The sequence below is a fragment of the Dermacentor variabilis genome, unplaced genomic scaffold (assembly GCF_050947875.1).
Source record: "Dermacentor variabilis isolate Ectoservices unplaced genomic scaffold, ASM5094787v1 scaffold_12, whole genome shotgun sequence".
Classification (NCBI taxonomy): domain Eukaryota; kingdom Metazoa; phylum Arthropoda; class Arachnida; order Ixodida; family Ixodidae; genus Dermacentor; species Dermacentor variabilis.
In genome coordinates this window covers 6,567,516-6,587,267 of record NW_027460280.1, presented here as the reverse complement: position 1 = coordinate 6,587,267, position 19,752 = coordinate 6,567,516, and the positions used below count along the sequence as shown (strand labels likewise).

Genomic DNA, 19,752 nt, shown 5'->3' with positions numbered 1-19,752 from the left:
CCATCAGAGGACGTGGTGCGAATCGTTCGACGTGAACTGGATGCGATGGAGCCCGCAGCTTTCTGTTCGCGTAGCCCTGATGCTACCACATTTTCAATTCCCCTCATACAGGCCATTGTTCGCCAGGAACTTGAAAACACTGATTTACATTCTGTCTGTGCTGTCGCCAATCCCAGAGCTAACGAACGCCCTTCTACTATTTTCGCGCCACCCTGACACTTCTTTCCGCGTTATCACAACCCGACTGAGTGGCGAACTGCGGACGACCAGCCGATATGTTTCACCTGTCGCCACATCGGTCATGTCGCCCCGATACTGTCCAACTCGTGGCCCTCAACACCTCGCACGCCGACCAACCTGAGCCATTTTGATGGAAATACCGGCAATATTTCGCCTACCGCCGAGTCTAACAGCGCCGACAACTCTGCTAGGAACACGTGATAGAGTCGCTCACCATCGCCGCAAGGACACCAGTCTCGTTCACCGCAAACGCGCCGCCCATCTTCCTGTTCGCCGCAGCCACGTCGCCTTTCGTCCCCTGTGGCTTTTGGCCGCACCCTTTCGGAAAAATAAATAAATGCAGCCCTCGGAGGTGGTGCTGCATTGCCTACTACTGCAGCAAATCCTCTGTCTGTAGCCACAAAGTGTAACTCAAGTTAAAATAGACGGCGTACCTGTCCAAGCACTTGTCGACACTGTAGCCCACGCATCTGTGATGAGTGCTAGCCTACGTAGACGGTTAAAGGTCCTCACCCCAGCAGCTGCCCGAGTGCTTTGTGTGCCGGACGGCGACGTGCTGGTTGTTCTTGAAATGTGTACTGCGCGTTTAGGAATAGCCAGCCGCCCTACTTCTGTTCTCTTTGCTGTGATCAACAACTGCCCTCACGGCGTTATCCTTGGATTGGACTTTTTATTCCATCATTCCGCTCTCATCGACTGCGCGACCGGCGTTCTTCAGTTGGAACTGCTTCAAGTCGCCAATGCCCCGAGCACCGCTCCAGCGCACTTGCGTTCGCTTCACGATGTGCGTCACCTGAGGCAGTCACGTCGCTTTGACCGCACCGATTCCTGACGGTGAATATGTTCTTCGCCCCATCATCGACGTGCTTTTGAACCGGAACGTTGCTCTTCTGCATTGGTGATGATTACCAATGACGGCGTCGTTCTTCCGCTTCTGAATTTCAGCCTGTGCCCTCAAGTGCTTCCAGGCGGCATGTTCTTGGCCAGCGTTTCTAATACTTCCGAATTAGACACTGAAAGTCTGGATGCCGAGAGTGGTTTCCTAGCGCTTTTGTTCCTCAACGGATGACTTCGTGAAGATGATTGCACCTTACCTCACCTCTGCACAGGTGACGGATACACGTCTCCTCGAATTGTACCGGGACATCTTTGATTTCGGCGACAGGCCTTTAGGAAAAACATCTGTTGTTCACCACCGTATCAACACCGGAGACACGAATCCTATTCGTCGGTGTCCCTATCGTGTATCACATGCTGAACGTTGAGTCATCCAATCAGAAGGACAAAATGCTCTGCAAAGGGGTGATCGAACCATCAGCCAGCCCTTGGGCTTTGCCTGTCGTCCGTGTGAAAAAAAAAAAAAAGATGGTAACTGGCGTTTTTGCGTCGATTATCGCCATTTAAACAAGATCACCCGAAAAGACGTCCACCCACTACCACGCGTCGATGACGCCTTGGACTGCTTGCACGGAGCTAAATACTCTTCGTCCATCGATCTTCGATCCGGCTACTGGCAGATTTCAGTCGATGAAATGCACCTTGAGAAAACGGCCTTCATAATGCTGAATGGCTTATAACAGTTCAAAGTCATGCTCTTTGGCCTATGCAATACTCCTGCAAAATTTGGATGTATGATGGACTCTCTTCTGCGAGGCTACAAATGGACCACCTGTCTCTTACGTTGACGACGTAATTGTTTTTCTCCCAGGTTTGGCAGCCACCCTACCCGACTCGCTACCATTCTTGCGATCTTCCAGAAAGCTGGCCTCCAACTGAACTCCACGAAGTGTCAATTCGGGCGCAGTCAGATTACGGTGTTGGGACACCTCGTTGACACATCCGGTGTCCAACCCGGAAAAAGTTCGCGCGGTACGCAGTTTCCCTGTGCCACGTTCTGCATCTGACGTGCGCTGCTTCATCGGCCTGTGTTCTTACTTTCGCCGTTTCGTCAAAAATTTCGCCGACGTTGCTCGGCCTTTACAGATCTTCTAAAGAACATGCCGTTCTTATGGGGCCCTGAGCAAGCTCACGCATTCGCCGCTCTCATATGATTTCTGACTACCCTTCCCATACTTGCCCACTTTGATCCATCTGCACCGACCGGAGTCCACACTGATGCAAGCGGCCATGGCATCGACGCTGTTCTCACTCAACAATAGGATGGTGCCGAGTGCGTAATAGCTTACGCCAGCCGCCTGCTGTCCCCTGCGAAGAGAAATTACTCCACCACCAAGAGGGAGTGCTTGGCTTTAATCTGAGCACGAGGTCGCGGGATCGAATCCCGGCCACGGCGGCCGCATTTCGATGGGGGCGAAATGCGAAAACACCCGTGTGCTTAGATTTAGGTGCACGTTAAAGAACCCCAGGTGGTCGAAATTTCCGGAGTCCTCCACTACGGCGTGCCTCATAATCAGAAAGTGGTTTTGGCACGTAAAACCCCCAAATATTATTATATGTAATTTGGGCTGTTATCAAGTTCCGGCCATATTTGTACGGCTGCACGTTTTCGGTCGTCACAGACCACCACGCACTCTGCTGGCTGTCTTCCCTTCGGGACTGGACAGGACGGCTTGGTCGCTGGGCTTTGCAGCTCCAGGAATTTTAATTTAGTGTCCATTACAAGAGTGGACACCTCCACAATGACGCTGACTGCCTCTCGCGTCGCCCCGTGGATCCTCCCAATCCTGTTGCGCATGATCCGGTGACCTGCGTGATGGCTTTGGCTGACATGCGGGCTGAACAACAATGTCACGCATCCTTACAGTCCATCATCGCCAGAGTGCAACATGGCAGCACCGACGGCACGTGGCGCATGTTCGTGCTGCATGACGGCACCCTCTATCGCCGCAATATCAACCCTGATGGCCCCGAGTTGCTCCTTGTCTTTCCTCGTCATCTGCGATCAGTCGTTCTCGACCTTCACAATGCACTGAAGGCGGGCCACCGTGGAGTTTTGCGTACATACGACCGCGTTGAACGCCGGTTCTTCTGGCCGGGCCTCTACCGCTCTGTGCGTCATTATGTCGCAACTTGCGAATTGTGTCAGCACCGGAAGAAACCTTTCCTGGCACCTGTCGAACGACTCCATCCAATTGAAATTCCCTCTGAACCGTTCTTTCGTGTAGGCCTTGACCAGCGTGGCCCTTTTCCGATGACGACTAGAGGGAATAAGTGGATCGCCGTGGCCAACTAGTTGCGCCACCAGACGTTGCCGATTTTCTCCTCCACGACGTCATTCTCCACCACGGTGCGCCTCGACAGTTACATACAGACCGCAGCCGCTCATTCGTGTCTTGAGCTGTCGACGACCTCCTCCTCCTCTCTCGTGCCACTGAGCACAAGCTGTCAACCGCCTACCACCCACAAACGAATGGTCTTATGAAACGTCTCAACCGAACAATCACAGAGATGCTGTCAATGTACGTCTCCATCGACCACCGCGACTGGGACGCCACGCATACAACTCGTCCCGACATGACACCGCAGGATATTCACCCTTTTATCTTTTGTATGGTCGTGACCCCACATTGCCGTTTGACACCATCCTCCCTTCTGTGCCACGTGTTGCAACTAAATACGCTTGCGAAGTCATCGATTGCGCTCATATGGCACGCCAAGTCGCCCGATCATGTTTATTAGACTCACAGCATATACAAAAAGAGCGTTATGACCGGTGCCATCGCGATGTTAAGTTCGCGCCTGGTGCTTGGGCGCTCCTTTGGTCACCATGTCGTCGGGTTGGCCTCTCCCAGAAGCTTCTCTTGCTACACAGGGCCTTTTCAAGTCCTACGTCAAGTTAACGACGTAAATTATGAGACTTTGCCGCTACAGTTTGATGCATCCTCAAGTCCGACGCCTGCTGATGTCGTGCACGTTTCGCGGCTGAAGCCATACTTCGCTCGCAATTCTTCGCCTACCATGTGCTGAGACGGCGCTTCACCACCCAGGGGTCCTGTTACGGAAGGATGAAAGAAGAGAGAGGCAGAAGATCGCGGGATGCTGGCTGCTGAATGTTTTTGGTGGTCAGCCATCTTAACTACTCTGACTCATTTTGTATATATATTGTAAATACACACGTTCTATACTCCCAACATCCCCGTAACACTATTTCGGCCTATGTTTAGACGTTAGTAACACACTAAGGTGGTCCATGAAAAAATAAGCAGAGAAGCGGATATCATTGAGAAGAATAACAGCTTTCGCCACGGAAATTTTAATCGAAGTAATTTGCGTTTTCATTCAGACAAAAATTTTCGAAGTTGAGTCCCACCACTACATTACTTTGTCTAGCGCTTCCGCTTCACATGATGGCATGTTGTTGGGAAATAAAAACCGGGGTGGCGGACATGGTGGTCTGTGTGGTGAGGAATAAAATCCGAGAGCACCAGGAGTTTGTAAGAATTTGAATCTTGAAGGTGTGCTTATTTAGGGTAGATCGGCACTGCGCACTTCCATGCTACTGGAAGTGTACATATGCGGCCGCCTACACGTGAAGTGGTAGAGCGGGCCACAAATCACTTTCATTTTCTCAGACCACTTTTATAAAAGTATTTTGTTAAAATGGTTTTCTGAGGCGTGACATCAAAAAGGCATTGTGGTTCGTGTCCGGATAAAACTTTGCCGACTACTGTCTATTTGGCCCTGTTGTGCCTGGCGATCCCTAGGAACAAAGCATGCTTCACTGGCAGACGTGCAGCTGTGGAGTACTTTTCACAATTCGTCGTTTACTCAAGGCGGCTAAATCAGCGTCACCTGAGACTGACAGATAAGCAATTATGTTTCGCATTGTTGCGAGGTGGAGACAAGCACGAATGTTGTTTAAGCAAGGCGAATGCTGAAGACACCAGCTGATGCTAGAACATAGCGGCCGAAGCGCCCCAGCAACAACACTTCGTCATGGTTTCTTATCTGCACGTCCTGTTCTGCATCGCGACACTTCGACGCCGGGGTTGGAGCACCGATTCAGTGCAAGCGATTATGGCCAGGGGAAGGCACGCAAGTAGGGCTTTAAACGGGAGACATGAACAACATCTGTTCTTGGCTGTACGGACGACAGGCCTGGCTCTTCGGGAGCGATCTCGTATGTCACATCCAAAAGCTGTCCAGGATTCGGTAGGGACCCAAATATTGTGACAGAAGTTTTTTTGACAGGCCCACACGACGAGATTGTGACCACAGGAGCACGAGGGGGCCAGGTAAATACTGCCTGTCTCTATGGTGCATATCATAACGGGACTTTGGGAAGCCTGGGAATCACTGAGGTGAGCGCAGGCAATCAGACGGGCCTGTGCTGCCATAGAAATCGCATCACGGGCATAAGCGGTGTGCGACTGCGCGACTTGTGCAAGTACAGTGTCCAGGGGCAAAATGGGATCACGGCCAAACAGGAGATAAAGTGGTGAGTAACCTGTAGTATCATGGTGGGACGAATTGTACGCGAAGGTGACATATGACAGAGCGACGTCCCAGTCCTGGTGGCCTGGAGAAATGTACATAGCTAGCATAGCTAGCACGTTGGTAAGCGTTCCGTTCAGTCGCTCTGCGGGAACATTAGTCTGTAGCTATTTGATGCTCGGTAGAACATAGGCAGAGGATATCATCAATGACCTTTGACAAGAAGTAACGTCCGTGATCCGTGAGCAGCTGATGTGGAGCAGTGTGATGCAGGATGACGTTATGTAGGAGGAAATCCGCGACGTCAGTGGCACAACTTGTAGGCAGAGCTCCCGTAATGGCGAAGCGTGGCGTAATCCATTGCAATGACAACTCATTTGTTGCCCTTAGTTTAGAAAGGGAAAGGGCCAAGTAGGTAGAGTCCCACGCGAAAGAGAGGCTCTGTGGGAATATCGATGTGTTGTAAAAGCCCAGCTGGAGCGATGGGAGTGGGTTTCCGGCGTTGGCACAGGTCGCAAGCGGACCCATACCGGTGCACAGAGTGGAAGAGGTCAGGCCTGAAGAAACAGAGCCGGACTCGGTAAAAGGTGTGAATAACACCTTTGACCCTTGAGATGCCCAGTGATGGGTGCATCATGGAGTTGTTGAAGCATGGTGCGTTGAAGGTGCCCCAGTACGGCCAGCACCATCAGGGCGCAAGTTGCTTTTGTACAGGACTCCTCAGAAATACAGAAGAGATACACGAAAGGGTGAGGAGTTGGCGAACTTAACCGATCTACGATGGTTCGCAGAAAGGGATCACGGCGCTGTTCATTGCCAATGTTGAGGAAGTCTGAGATGGACATAATGCTGGTGTCGGATTCGAGGTCTGTGGCCTCCGGTGGGTAAACAGGGTGGCGGGACAAGCAGTCGGCGTCCTGATATAAACGGCCGGATTTGTACACTACAGAGAAAGTGGCAAGAGCGGTGCCCAACGCCCAAGATGCCCTGTAGGGACCCCTTCAATGAGGAGAGCCAGCAGAGCGCATGGTGGTCGGTAATTACACGGAAATCGCAACCAAATAGGTATGGGCGAAACTTCGCTATCGCCCAAACCAGCGCTAGGCACTCTCGCTCCGTGATAGAATAGCTGCGCTCGATTGTGGACAGAAGACGGCTTGAGTAAGTGATAACGCACTCTTCACCATGCTGAATCTGGGCAAGTACAGCGTCAATGCCGTGACCACTAGCATCTGTACGGATTACAGTGGGTGCTGAAGGGTCGAATTGGGCTAAAATTGGGGAGCTCGTCAAGAGTCTGTGAAGGTTTCGGCCTGCCACTGTCCCTATGTGAAAGCGACATCGTTCTTTAAAAGCTCGGTGAGAGGGCGCGCAATTTCAGCAAAATGTTGAACAAAGCGACGAAAGTACGAGCATAAGCCTATGAAGCTGCGAATGTCCTTAACTGAACATGGCACAGGAAAGTCTTGCACGGCTCGAACTTTGGCCGTGTCAGGCTGAATTCCATTGGCATTTACAAGGTGCCTGAAAACAGTTATTTCACGGCGACCGAAGTGACACTTGAATGAGCTGAGCTGAAGTTTCGCAGCATGAAACACAGCAAGGACAGTCTTGAGACGGTCAATGTGGGTTTCAAAGGTTTGAGCAGAAACGATTACGTCGTCGAGGTAACACAGACAGATGGTCGATTTCAAGCCTTGGAGAAGGGTGTCCATCACTCTCTCTAACGTCGCTGGGGCATTGGAAAGTCGGAAGGGTATGACTCTGAATTGAAAAAGTCCATCAGGAGTAATAAAGGCTATCTTCTCGCGATCCATCTCATTAACAGCGATCTGCCAGTAGCCCAAGCAGAGGTCAATAAGAGGTCAACCGCACCTCCACCAAAATGTTGCGAGGCAGAGACAAGCACAAATGTTTATGCAAGGCAAGTGCCGAAGGAACCAGCTGACGCTAGAACATGGCGGCCGAAGCACCCCAGCAATAACAACACCGTCATTGCCTCTTGCCTGCATGTCCTGCATCGTGACAGTATCACCGGCTTTTCTTTCGACCGCCCAGAGCTTACAGGCGAGACAAGTGCCTGTCCGGACTAAGACTGGACGTCGCGCGGACGGTGATGCGTAAACAATGACAGCTGACTACCAGACAACAACGTCGCCCTCCGACTACTGCAAAGGCCAGTCTCCCGATCCTGACAAACTGACCGTCATGAAGAGGCCACTAATTGCTGAAAGGGGTCATTGTGGAGGACTCGCATGGGAATGGCGTCGACATCAGGTTCACAGTTTGCCATGTGGTTGCCTCATATGCAGGGGCGTTGGGGGCGGGATATTGTGAACGGTTCGGCATTTGCGATTGACTATGAAGAATAACAATGAATTCCCTCGATGAGTGAAATGAGGAAATAAACGGGATAAAAAGCGAATCTGGACTGCTGTGAGGACAGGCTCAGACATGCAAAGGTATTAGCGTGTAGTGTGCTCCGAGATGGAATCGTTTTTGTAAAACTTGATCATGTGCATTTCTATATAACACTTTTTTCATCTAATGAACGTCACACAAAACCTTTCTTTCTCCTGGCAAGGCACCATCCATGAAACCTTCGTGGCCGCACGAAACCCCGGCTTCACAACAGCCTGAAGTAGCAGGAAGAATAGTAGACATCACAGAACTAGTAAAATATGTGCAATAAAGCTCCCTATCAAAAATATTCACCAAATAATTGGTCTGTTTTCACTGGTTTCCCAGTGACTGAACGTGTGTCATTCAAGTGGTGCTTCCAGTTCACGCTCATGAAAGTGATTTGTGGCCTGCTCTACCACTTTCACGCTTAGGCGGCCGCATATGTATACTTTCAGCAGCATGCAAGTGCGCAATGTTGATCTACCTTAAATAAGCTTAGCTTCAAGATTCAAATTCTTACGAACACCTGGTTATCTCAGATTTTATTCCTCACCACACAGACTACCATGTGCAACACCCCGGTTTTTATTTCCCACCAACATGCCATCATGTGAAGTGGAAGCGCGAACCAAAGTAACCCAATGATGGGACTCAAATTCTAACATGTTTTTCTCGATGAAAACGCAAATCACTCCGATTAAAATTTCCGTGGCGAAAGTTGTTCTTTTCAATTATATCTGCTTTTCTGCTTATTTTTTCATGGACCACCTTGTGTGTTGCATCTAAACATAGGCCAAAATAACGTTTTTGCCAAATTCAGGCTCTTATTTAAGAGCCTGTGAGCAGCACATAGGCGACAATAAAATTAAAGAAGATAGTACGTTTTAAGAAAAGTTTTATAAGAGTAATTCGAGCTTTTCTCCCGACTGTCATTGGGAAAAATGCTGCGAAAATGCCACAATTTGCGCACTTTCACCGCAGTGCTAAGGAGTAAAAAACGAAGTTATTTTAGTAAACTGTTTTATAATGAAGGAACAATGTTCAGACAACACAAAAATGCAAATTTTGAAATAATGCAGAAGACGGTAGATTTTTGGCGAATCTGTTTTTACACCTGGTTTTCCATCACTTCGCAATATTCAAATAGCGCTCACATGACCAAAATTTTTTTTCCGTTCAAAATGTTTTGCGAAAATACTATGCAAGTAATGCTTATATGCATGTAATTTTTTGAGAAATTATTTTGCTCAAGTGACACGGTTGGGAAAATTGGCTAAAATGACCCTAACATTAGTGAGAATCCATACACGAGTTCCTGCGTACAGGCTCAGACGAGAAAATAAATGAAATAAAACATGGGCTTGCGCAGATGAGTTTTGTCTTATTTTTTTTTTTTTTTGCCTCAGTGCTCCCTTCAGTTGATAGTCGGCGTTCGTGTTGTCCACTTCTCTACTCTCGTGTCTTGTCTGCACGCCTCACCTCTTTTTTGCATAATGAATCCTTACCAACTAGCTCAGCTTTCTGTCGTTCTAAAACATGGAGCAGTTCTATGAAAAAAAAAAAAAATCGGAGGACGCTTAAGCTTTGCCTTTAAGAGTGAGACGCGATAGCATTCAAAGGTCCCTGACTGCTTCTCACATTTCCCGGCCACTGCAGCATATGTAACCGTAATGTTTACCGGGAAACGCCAGCGGCGAACGCTATGCACGAAGGCGGGCTTTCTGGTCGAAACGCGGCCTCTTGCATGGGCAGTGATGCGGTAGTGTTCCTGTATATGCTCCCGCAGGGAGCAGAGTTGCGCATACCTTTTCCGGCGCCGCTCGCACCGCTATTGGCCGAGCGCGAAAAATGACGTCAAATGATCCGCGCCGCTGCGAAGCCAACTTTACGGGCGCATCGCCAACTCATGCGAATTTGTCGTTTCCGTCAGTGCCATCGCCATTGCAATCAGCGGACCGTCGATCGTGCGTTGAGAGGAGCAGCTGCGGGTTTCAGGTACGGTATTCGACGACGTGAAGTCAAGGACCTTGGTGAAGTGATAGGAAACACATCGTACTGGCACTTGTATTCCAGTATGACGGGGTGCGGCACACCACACTGCACAAACCGCACGGAAGTCAGCCATAGGAGTAAATGCTTCAGCCAAGCAAACTAGCTGGAGACACACTGATACTATAGTGAGAGTGTTGTTGCTAACCAGTCTGGGCTTCTTGAGTTGGAATGCACCCTTCAGAGTTTAAAATTGAAATGAATAATATGTACCTCTCTCGTCAACCGCAATTTCTGAAGAGCTAGGACATCGTTGCAGAAAGCACACAAGGGAACAAGGATAAAACGGGTGCTAAGTTGGCATATGCATATTTAGCTCTCGAGCTGTGATAATTGTAATATATTCATTCTCCGTGTGAAGTTTTGAGAACAGTAAAATTGATTCTAGTCAATGTATTGTCTTGAAGTGCACAGGCTTATTTATTTTGTTAACTAATTGCTGCCATAGAAGCTAAGCCGCAACTGTATGTGTGCTAGCTTGTGAGCATCATGTATCGGCCAGTGGAACAAAAACTTGTCGTTCATTTAAACACGCTAGAAATCTACGTTGTGCTTTGGTGAATGCTGTTTCCTGTGGGCGGGAGTGGAGTGAATGCACTGTTCAATGACGTAGAATTTCCTTGCCTCTGATGCGATAGGTCACAAAGCTTTGTAACCTGGCTTTTTGGCCAAAAGCTGCTTCAGTGATTTCATTGATTTGATACAGTGTCTTCAACTACGGGCTTTTTTCCGAGTGGTAAGAGATCAAGAAAAATGTGTTGTCAGATTACAGTCTGCACTGTGTGAATAATTACTCTGCAAGTTTGCCATCTTGATGTGATTAGTGCAATAAAAATAACCTACTCTTAATAGCTTGTTTTCTTTCCAGTTTCTTTGAATTCTGCCCCCAAGGTTCCAAGAACCAGCACACTTGGCCTGCTGCCAGCAGCCGTTCATGCATTCCCTTGTATGAAATAAATTTGATCTAGAAGCTCTTGCATCTTGAATCTTTTTCTACGTGCAGATTTGCTGCTACTATATAGCTGATTAGTCTGCGGTATGAATGAATCGTAAAAGCAAGCTTTGCTTAAAATGTGCGCATGTGAACATTTGAAATGCGCTTAAATCTGTGTCTGCACCGCATTTATCGAAAACGTGCAGCTGTTGTGAACGATGGTTAGTGATAAATGACGCTCTGTTAACGGTCACTGACATAACTGCAGGCACAATAGCTCTCTTGGCGACGGTCATTAATCGGCTGGTTTCAACAGCCAAAATGCGCTTAGTGTCCACCTTACGTGTGTGGAGTTTTAAACACTCTTTAAAACATTTCTTGCTTTCTGACAGTGATAAGACAACTTCATATGCATGCTGAAAATCATTGCACCGCGTTTTGTGGCAACGTACTGCGCGTTTGCGAGCGAACTTTGGAGCTGTTCGAGCCACGGGAGTATTTTATTTTGGGGAATGGAAGGCGGTCCTACCCCCTATTTGTACGTTCGTGTGTGTTTTTGTATATGCGTGTTTACATAGGTACATACAAGGTTTCGGTTGGTTGGAAGCCCACCCCCTACGACTGCACGACTGCACGAAGAAACGTTTGAGCATAGCCTGTATTAAGAAGTGCCCTTTGCTAAGCGCCTGCGAACAATTGGCGCTTGTAGCTCGCGACCACTAGAGAAAAAGGCGGAACACCGCGCGGCATTTGGCTCCTGCGCGCACGAGGAGTGGCTTCGCTGCAGAGCTGGATCACGACGGCGGACCTATGCGCAACTCTGCTCCCTGCGGGAGCATATACAGGAACACTATGATGCGGTGGAGGCGAGCGCCATCTGGAAGTGTTTCAAGGAAGCGGGCGTGCCGCTCTGTGGACTCTTGAGATATTTACGCGCCGGTGTGCACAAATGGCGAACGCCGGTCTGTGCATTGTAGAAACGCTGGAAAAGGGGCCTGTTCGTTTTTCGCGTAACAGAATTATGTTTTCTCGTATATTCAAATTACAATCCGAGAGCTATCATGTCTGTAGGTTGTGTGCAAGTCGTAGTTTACGATATTTCTACGTATTTTAGCTTGAGAAATTCAGTGAATTCCTTGCATCACATGAATGGCCTGGGTATGTGTAGTTCGAATATCTTTTTGCTGATATGTCATCCGACACCTGATGCCGGATTTTCTGCGACACGGGCTCCTTAACGCTATCGCCTAAAAATTCTGTTGCATCTCTCTCCAGGTACAGGCAGCAATATTAATGCCTTGGCTGTCACACGGCTGAATAAGTGAAGGCACATTACAGATTAGTGATTGCATTAAATAATTAGTATACCTATACGGCACGAGTCACCTATCGTGGCTGCGGGCATGCAAGTCACTTAACCCCACAAAGCGCGAAAGCCATTTCACTTCAAAGAAAATTCGAAAAACTTGTTCAAATTTATTTCTGGCCATGAAGAGCACATTGTTAAAAAGATAACAGTGAAATGGTCATTGATTAAAAATTTATTCGTATGGTAATTAATTAGTAATTGAACATCTTGAAGGGGCAGCGCGAAAAAACGACGACAGAAGGCAGGAACACACAGGACAGCGCTGAACTCACAACTAACTTTATTCGAAGGCATACATACACTTAAGTACACAACCCATAGCCACGTGCTCTCCCATCCATGGCGTCATATCAGTGCGCAGGCAAAAAAAACAAAAAAAACACGCGAAACCATTTAATCTAATACTACGTTATGGAGCTGCTTAAAAATTCAAATTCACTATCATGCAAATTTATCGATGGCATGCTTACACAGCGCGACCCTTTTTTTCTGATATAGAAGGCCTCAATAATCTCCCTCGTAGTCTGATTTTTGTGCGTGAAAAGTATTGTGGTGTCTTTATATATTGGAGTGCACCCATGCTCAGAGCAATGCCGCGCGACATGCGAGTAGGCATTACCCGTTAGTGAGCGCCTATGTTCAGACAATCTAATATTGAGGCAACGACCTGTTTGACCGATATATGCGTGACCGCAGGAAAATGGAAGTTCGTACACAACTCCCATTCTACAGCGCACAAACGGGGACAAATGCTTAACAGTACAGCCTTTCCCAGCATGAGTGGAGGCAGCCTGGGCCAATTTCCTATCGATCTTACCACAAATTTTGATCAACTTGTTAGGGGCAGAAAAAACAACCTTTATATCAAATCTGCCTGCTACATTCCTGAGATTATGGGATAGTTTATGCACATATGGAATTACAACCAGTTTTTTCTTCTTATCAGCAGGCTCTGGATTATTTATTCTTGAGGGTGCTCCTAATTTCACACGTTTAACCAGTTTCTGTACTGTCATGCGGATAGCATCCTCTCGAAAACCTGCCGCTCTCAAACGCTCCAGTTGTGTTAAGAAACTCTTAGACGTCTTGTGAAAACACGATTTCGAAAGTGCGGAAAATAAAACCGAAAACGCAATGCCGTTTTTTACAACCTTGGAATGTGCGGAGTAAAAATTTAAAATTGGTTTTTCTGACCTTGGGCAATACATCCAGCACACATGCGTATCAGTTAAGTTGAGCCTCGTATCTAAAAATTGTAATTCGTTCTTATCCGGCACTTCATGTGTGAAAACTAGTCCTGAGCCACATTTGTGGAATATTTGAAGTACATTATGAATCATTTGTTGGAGATTAGTACTCTTCACAAAGATGAGAAAATCATCAACATATCTTAACACTTTCAATGTTCGGTCATCTAGGTTACTTTCTATATTTCTGTCTACGCTACCTAGGAAAAAGTTAGTACCGGTGCAACCTTGGAGCCAATGCAAATGCCAGATTTTTGTCGGTATAAATTTCCTTTCCATTCAACAACGGTTGAAGCTAAATAAAAAGAGAGAATCTCGAGAAAACTGCTGACAGATACACCACAGCTGCTAGAAAATTTAAGCTCGTCATTGTCCTCGGTGACACAAAGTTTAACGCTTATCATTAGTTCGTCATGTGGAATGTTATAGTACAGGTCTTGAACATCGATGCTGAAAATATTACAATTACCAGGATTAGATTGAACGAGGAAGCTGATAAGATCATCCGAGTTTTTTACCACAAAAGGATCTCTGATCACCAATGATTGCAAATGCCTTTGTAAGTATCCCGAGACCACCCGCTGCCAAGTATCCTTTTCCGTGACTATTGCTCGAAATGGAATGTCCGGTTTGTGGGTCTTTGCTGCGAAGAATATGTCCAAATTAAGATTTTTAGCCTTTTTTACAGATGAAGCTAGTTGCTCTAGGTTGTGGTTGTGCAGCAGCGACAGTGCGCGCTCCTTAACTTAACTTCAGCTTAACTTTGCCTGCGCACTGATATGACGCCATGGATGGGAGAGCACGTGGCTATGGGTTGTGTACTTAAGTGTATGTATGCCTTCGAATAAAGTTAGTTGTGAGTTCAGCGCTGTCCTGTGTGTTCCTGCCTTCTGTCGTCGTTTTTTCGCGCTGCCCCTTCAAGATGTTCAACCAGTACCAACTCGCCCAAATGTCGATCCTTCTACAATTAGTAATTGATTTGCTGAGCTATCCATAACTGAAAACTCCCGTCAGTATATCAACAAAGATATAGTACAGGCTTTAGATTGGGTTTACGGCGGCTTTCGAGTTTTAAGCACCACTATCAGCGTATCAAAAATGGTACATTGGGATTTGTGGGGTTAACTTTCGTTGTAGCCCTGACAGCGACTTGAGGAATGATGAGCATTTATTAGAGGAAATTCATAAACATCAGAAACTTTGATAATGTTAAACCTGGTGAAAAGCGGTGCTGCTGTATGGAAGTATGGAACTTATTCGAAGTACATGTTTCTGAAGAAGAAAAAGCTTTTGTGTGCTAGCTAGCCTTCATAGTGGTGCCCCTTACAGGCATGCAATCGTTGATGTGCGACGCAAATGGTGCCTGATAAATTTGTAATTTCACCTTGCCTGGAAAGAAATGACAGCGTAAAGGTACACTCACGTGAATTTGACTTCTTGTCAATGGATTTCACAATCACTGACTGCACATGTGTAGAACGCCTGATTGAAAATTTAAAGGTATCTGCTTCCACTGGTGTTGACGTAACAAATTGACGCTGACACAAAGTTTGACTTCAGCAGAGCAATGCGGCACTACAGGACAAAGCCGACTCAATTTAGGAAAAGCACTAATTAGCCCTAATCACTGAATCTTAATAAACTGCACATTAATAAGAAATGCTAAGAGTGCTGCTCAATAACAGATAGTGTGTGCCAAGTTGAAGCCCATGATAGCAGTATGGATGCTTGCTCAAACTGTCCAACTTCACCTAGCGCTGCGGCATCATCTTCATGGCAACCGCAAGGGCAATCTACTCGTGAATTCTCAATCTTATTAACTAAATATTACAGCGTGCATAGTAAGCGCTACTCACTGCCCTCCGCAACTTACACTTGTGGCGAGACCACGCACTTGTCGAACATTCGCTTGTGCTCTCGTGATTCACTGGCACTGAATTTTCGTCAACGATCGTCTGCTCGGTGAGGCAGAAGCGCCAACTGAACGCTATCTACTCAGTGCAGTAGGACGCGCAGCGAATGTTCACAAAGTGAGATGCTTGCGCGATCTTGCACCTTTTCTGCAGATAGTGTTATTGTAACTGAAACCTGGCTCGGAGAAGGGACAATGGAATTTTGCACTCAGAATCCAGTTACGATTTTACCATTGTGATCACGCCACAGACAGAGTTTTAATTGCTGTTCGTGATACGATTACTTCTTACATGGTCACACTTGCAACTTCCCTGAAAATAGTGTGTGCGTGTAACTCAGGGACACTATGTTTTAATGCTGAATTTAAATGTTTACTCAATAAAAAAAAAGGCTTTTTCGCAATGCAAAAAGGGCAATGACCTTGCAATGTTGGTCTGCGTACAAGAGCACTGAGTCCTAAAACAAAACTGTTATCACTCTTGTAAAAGATACACTTTTTGGAAGCACACTCCCATCTCTTCTTCAAGACAACCACTGGAAATTCGGGCGTGTAGTCAGTGGCAAGATGTCGTCTGCCCTTATGCATTGTAACACAGATGGTTAATCAGTTCGTAATGAAGATTGATGCAAGATACTTAGTGACGCATTTGCTTTATCATTTTCACATGCCATAGCGTATGTTAACAGTTTGCTCCAAATTTGACTTTTTGCCAATGGATTTTATATCCTTTGAATGGATGGGTGTTGAACACCTGATTGAAAATTTAGTAAAGTTATCTGCTTCTGTTGGTGTTGATGCTATAAATTCAAAACTTTTGAGGAGCACCAAGCTTTACTTGTCCATACTTCTTGCAGCACTCTTTATGCAGTCATTGCAGGATTGTACTTTACCAAGTGATTAGAAGGAGGGGAAGGCGATTTGATTGCATAAAGCCAGTACCTTGCATGCGGCCATTCATTACAGATCTATATCTCTAACAAGCACACCCTGCAAACTTCTTGAGCATGATATATAGTCAAACTTTGATATAACGAGCCTCGATTTAAAGAAAGTCACAATCTAATGAACAATTTTTATTTCCCGATCTTAGTTCCATTGACAACCGTGTGTCTTTTTTCACGATTTAACCAAGTCATTCCGCGACACAGTTTTGATTTAGCGAAGCTTTTAGCCATTTTAAGCATAAACTTGGAACCTGTATGGCTAGTAAATCTAGCAAAACAATCTAAATATGGTGGCTGAGGCAAAAGTTATTTCAAGCATCTGTCCGAATGAAAAGTGGCAAAAATGCCATGCGTGCACCAGGTCACAGTCGGCAGGAAACACTGCTGCACCATTTGTCGCATTGCCAAATAACTTGTGGAGGCAACGGGGCACATGGAAGCTTGCCTCGCTCGGAGAAACACGAGAGCTGATGATTCCTTCTGCATAAGGGGGTTGGGGAGAATCGCATGGTAACATTATTAAGCCCCGGTTAGGGAGCATCTGCCCTCTTCTCCTAGTACGTGCCCATATGCAGGCCGAGGTAATCTCTCTGCAGCAAGTGCAAAGGACCAGCCAAGATGCTTGGTGCTTTGACGCAGATTGTTTCCCCTGCACACCTAGCATTCCTGATAGCATAATCTCAACTTTCGGAGACATGGTGCGAAGCGTTCGCTCGCGCTGTGACAGAGTTCATGGTCATCGAGTGAGATGTGCTTGTGTTAGCCTGAGCACGTGTGAAACCAATAAAACAATGAACCCTACTTCGAGCAGTCTCCTTGCTGTTGCCATGTAGTAATGATGGCGAATAATATAGCAGCAAAACTGTGAATGAGGAAACTAACTTTTTGTTGGGCAAACTTGTGCCCACAAAAGCAAGTTACACTCAAAGCACAGCAATAGCGATGTACACGGTTGGCGATCGTCGAAAACTGATCTGATGGTCAAGTGTGTCTGCTTTTATACATGAGCCATCGAAGGTTCTTGAGTAGTCCTACACAATTCGCGTTGTACATGCAATCAGATTACACAAGCTTCGGTGACAAACAGAACCATTGATAACATTCGAGCAACTTGAGATACATGCGGGCGCGTCCCACGCTGAGCGATAACATTTGTTAGACGGTGAAACGCGCTCACCCAAAAAAGATAAACAAGTCCACGTATCAATGGCCCCTTCTCAAAAAGCATCGTCCTGTTCCGATGCTACAAACATCACAGGAGATCGAAACGCATAAGGACACTTATCAAAGAAACAAAGTCCGAAGTAACAAAGTAAAAAAAAAAAAGTCCGAAGGTCAGCTACGCAAAGTCCCAAAGTTTTTTACTGCTGGTAGAATGGCTTAAGTTGCACAACATGGACTACTTCAAGTCGTGAGCTGCGCCGCTGTGATAGCGAACTGCCGTCTGGCACGACCTCATAGTCAAGTGTGCCAATGCGTCAGATGATCTTGCAGGGTCTGAAATAACAGCGTAAAAGCTTCTCGCTAAGTCCTCGTCGGTGTACTAGGGTCCAAACCCAAACACGGTGCTTGACGTAGCGTCGTCAAAGGTTGTAGTGTCGACTGTTGGTTTTCCACTGGTTCTTGATCCGCAGCTGGAGATAGGTGGCAACGTCACGATTCTGTTCGGCGGTGACGTGCGGCAGCATGGCGTCGAGAGTCGTCATTGGGTTCCTGCCGTAAACCAGCTTGAATGGCATGACTGTGTTGTTTCTTGCACCGCCATATTGTAAGTGAAGGTTACGTAAGGCAGTACGGCATCCAAGGTCTTGTGTTTGACGTCGATGTACATTGCTAGCATGTCGGCGGGGGTCTTATTCAGGCACTCCATAAGACCATTCGTCTGCGGGTGGTAGGCAGTTGTCCTCCTGTGGCTTGTCTGGCTTTATTTCAGAATGGCTTGGGTGAGCTCCGCTGTAAAGGCCGTTCCTCTGTCAGTGATGGGGATTACTGGGGTGCCATGTCGCAGCAGGACGTTCTCAACGAAGAATTTCACCACTTCGGCTGCGCTACCTTTCGGCAGAGCTTTCGTTTCAGCAAAGCAGGTGAGGTAGTCTGTCGCTACAACGATCCACTTATTTCCGGATGTTGACGTTGGAGAGGGTCCCCGACAAGTTCATCCCGATCTGCTGAAATGATTGGCAAGGAGTTTCGATCGGCTGTAGTTATCCCGCTGGCCTTGTCGGTGGTGTCTTGCATCGCCGAGGAGGGTGCAGTGCATTGACGGCATAACCTTGCAGTCCCATCTTGCGGTAAGGACATTGGGGGTAGATGTAGCCGGCTTTTCTGCAGTGATAGCAGAGCGGACGGTGGTTGAGAGCTCGCCAAACATCAGTCTTCCTTGGAATGCTGCGCGGGGCGATGGGTTGGCGTGCTGGCAGCGGCGGTGGACAATGGAACGGTGGCATTACCAAGCCGCAGAGGGGGAATGTGACAGCGGGCTACGGTGGCGTACGTCATTGCTTTTGGTTGAGGCTGCGGCGATAGAGGTACTCTGAGTGATTGTTGGAGCTCCTTGTGTACGATGTCTGCAATTGAAGCTACTTGAGGCTGCAATGAAGGGAACAGCTTCTGAAGCTCCTCCCGCACGATTGCTCTGATAGTCTTGCGCAGGTCGTTGGTGGCCAGTGATTAAACTCCATACTGAAAAGATTTTGTGCCAAAAAACAACACACACAAGAAAGACGACGACACCACGGGCGCTACTTCAACTGTTTAATGAGGGTGAAAGCACTCAACATATTGTTACGTGTAGCTGACGTACGAGTCTACAATATATTTACACGCAGACAAGCGGTGGCAATGATGGCGACGCTATATCAAGCGGTGGCCACGTCGTCTTCCTTCTCCTCAGTGCAGCCACACTGTGGCGGCTGTTCCGTAGCATCACCCCCGGCAGTAGAAGCGCCGTCCCGGTGCTGAATCTACACATCCGCGGCGAAAGGTGTGTGATATGGCTTTAGTCTCGCCACGTGAACGATGTCACTTGCAGCCGACGATGACGCTGACAGGTCGGCGGGGACGACTTCATACGTGACATCGGTCACTTGTCGCACCACACGGTATGGGCCAGTGTAGCGGGACAGCAGCTTTTCGGAAAGGCCCACACGTCGAATGGGGGTCCAGAGAAGCACCAGAGAACCCGGAGTAAATTGTACGTCGCGATGGTGGCAATCATAGAGGCGTCTCTGATGCTCCTGCGAGGCCTCGAGACGGGT

At 47.4% G+C, this 19,752-nt stretch overlaps 1 protein-coding gene and 1 long non-coding RNA gene across 5 annotated transcripts in view; one reads left to right on the top strand and one right to left on the bottom strand.

Annotated features, from left to right (window-relative positions):
- Nucleotides 1–19,752, bottom strand: part of LOC142566373 (carboxy-terminal domain RNA polymerase II polypeptide A small phosphatase 1-like) — a 305,196-nt gene that overhangs the window by 14,622 nt on the left and 270,822 nt on the right. Inside the window, exon 7 of one of the 4 annotated variants that reach the window (XM_075677324.1) lies at nt 4,035–4,192. The exons of the other annotated variants lie outside the window; for them this stretch is intronic. Within the exon in view, the coding sequence (XP_075533439.1) occupies nt 4,154–4,192 (39 nt within the window). The 3' untranslated portion in view covers nt 4,035–4,153. Of the gene's footprint in view, nt 1–4,034; nt 4,193–19,752 lie in introns of those variants that run through there. 4 annotated transcript variants of the gene reach the window in all.
- LOC142565995 (uncharacterized) lies at nt 9,803–11,056 on the top strand. The gene is made up of 2 exons (XR_012824946.1): nt 9,803–10,032; nt 10,955–11,056. It is a non-coding gene; the product is annotated as an uncharacterized LOC142565995 (long non-coding RNA).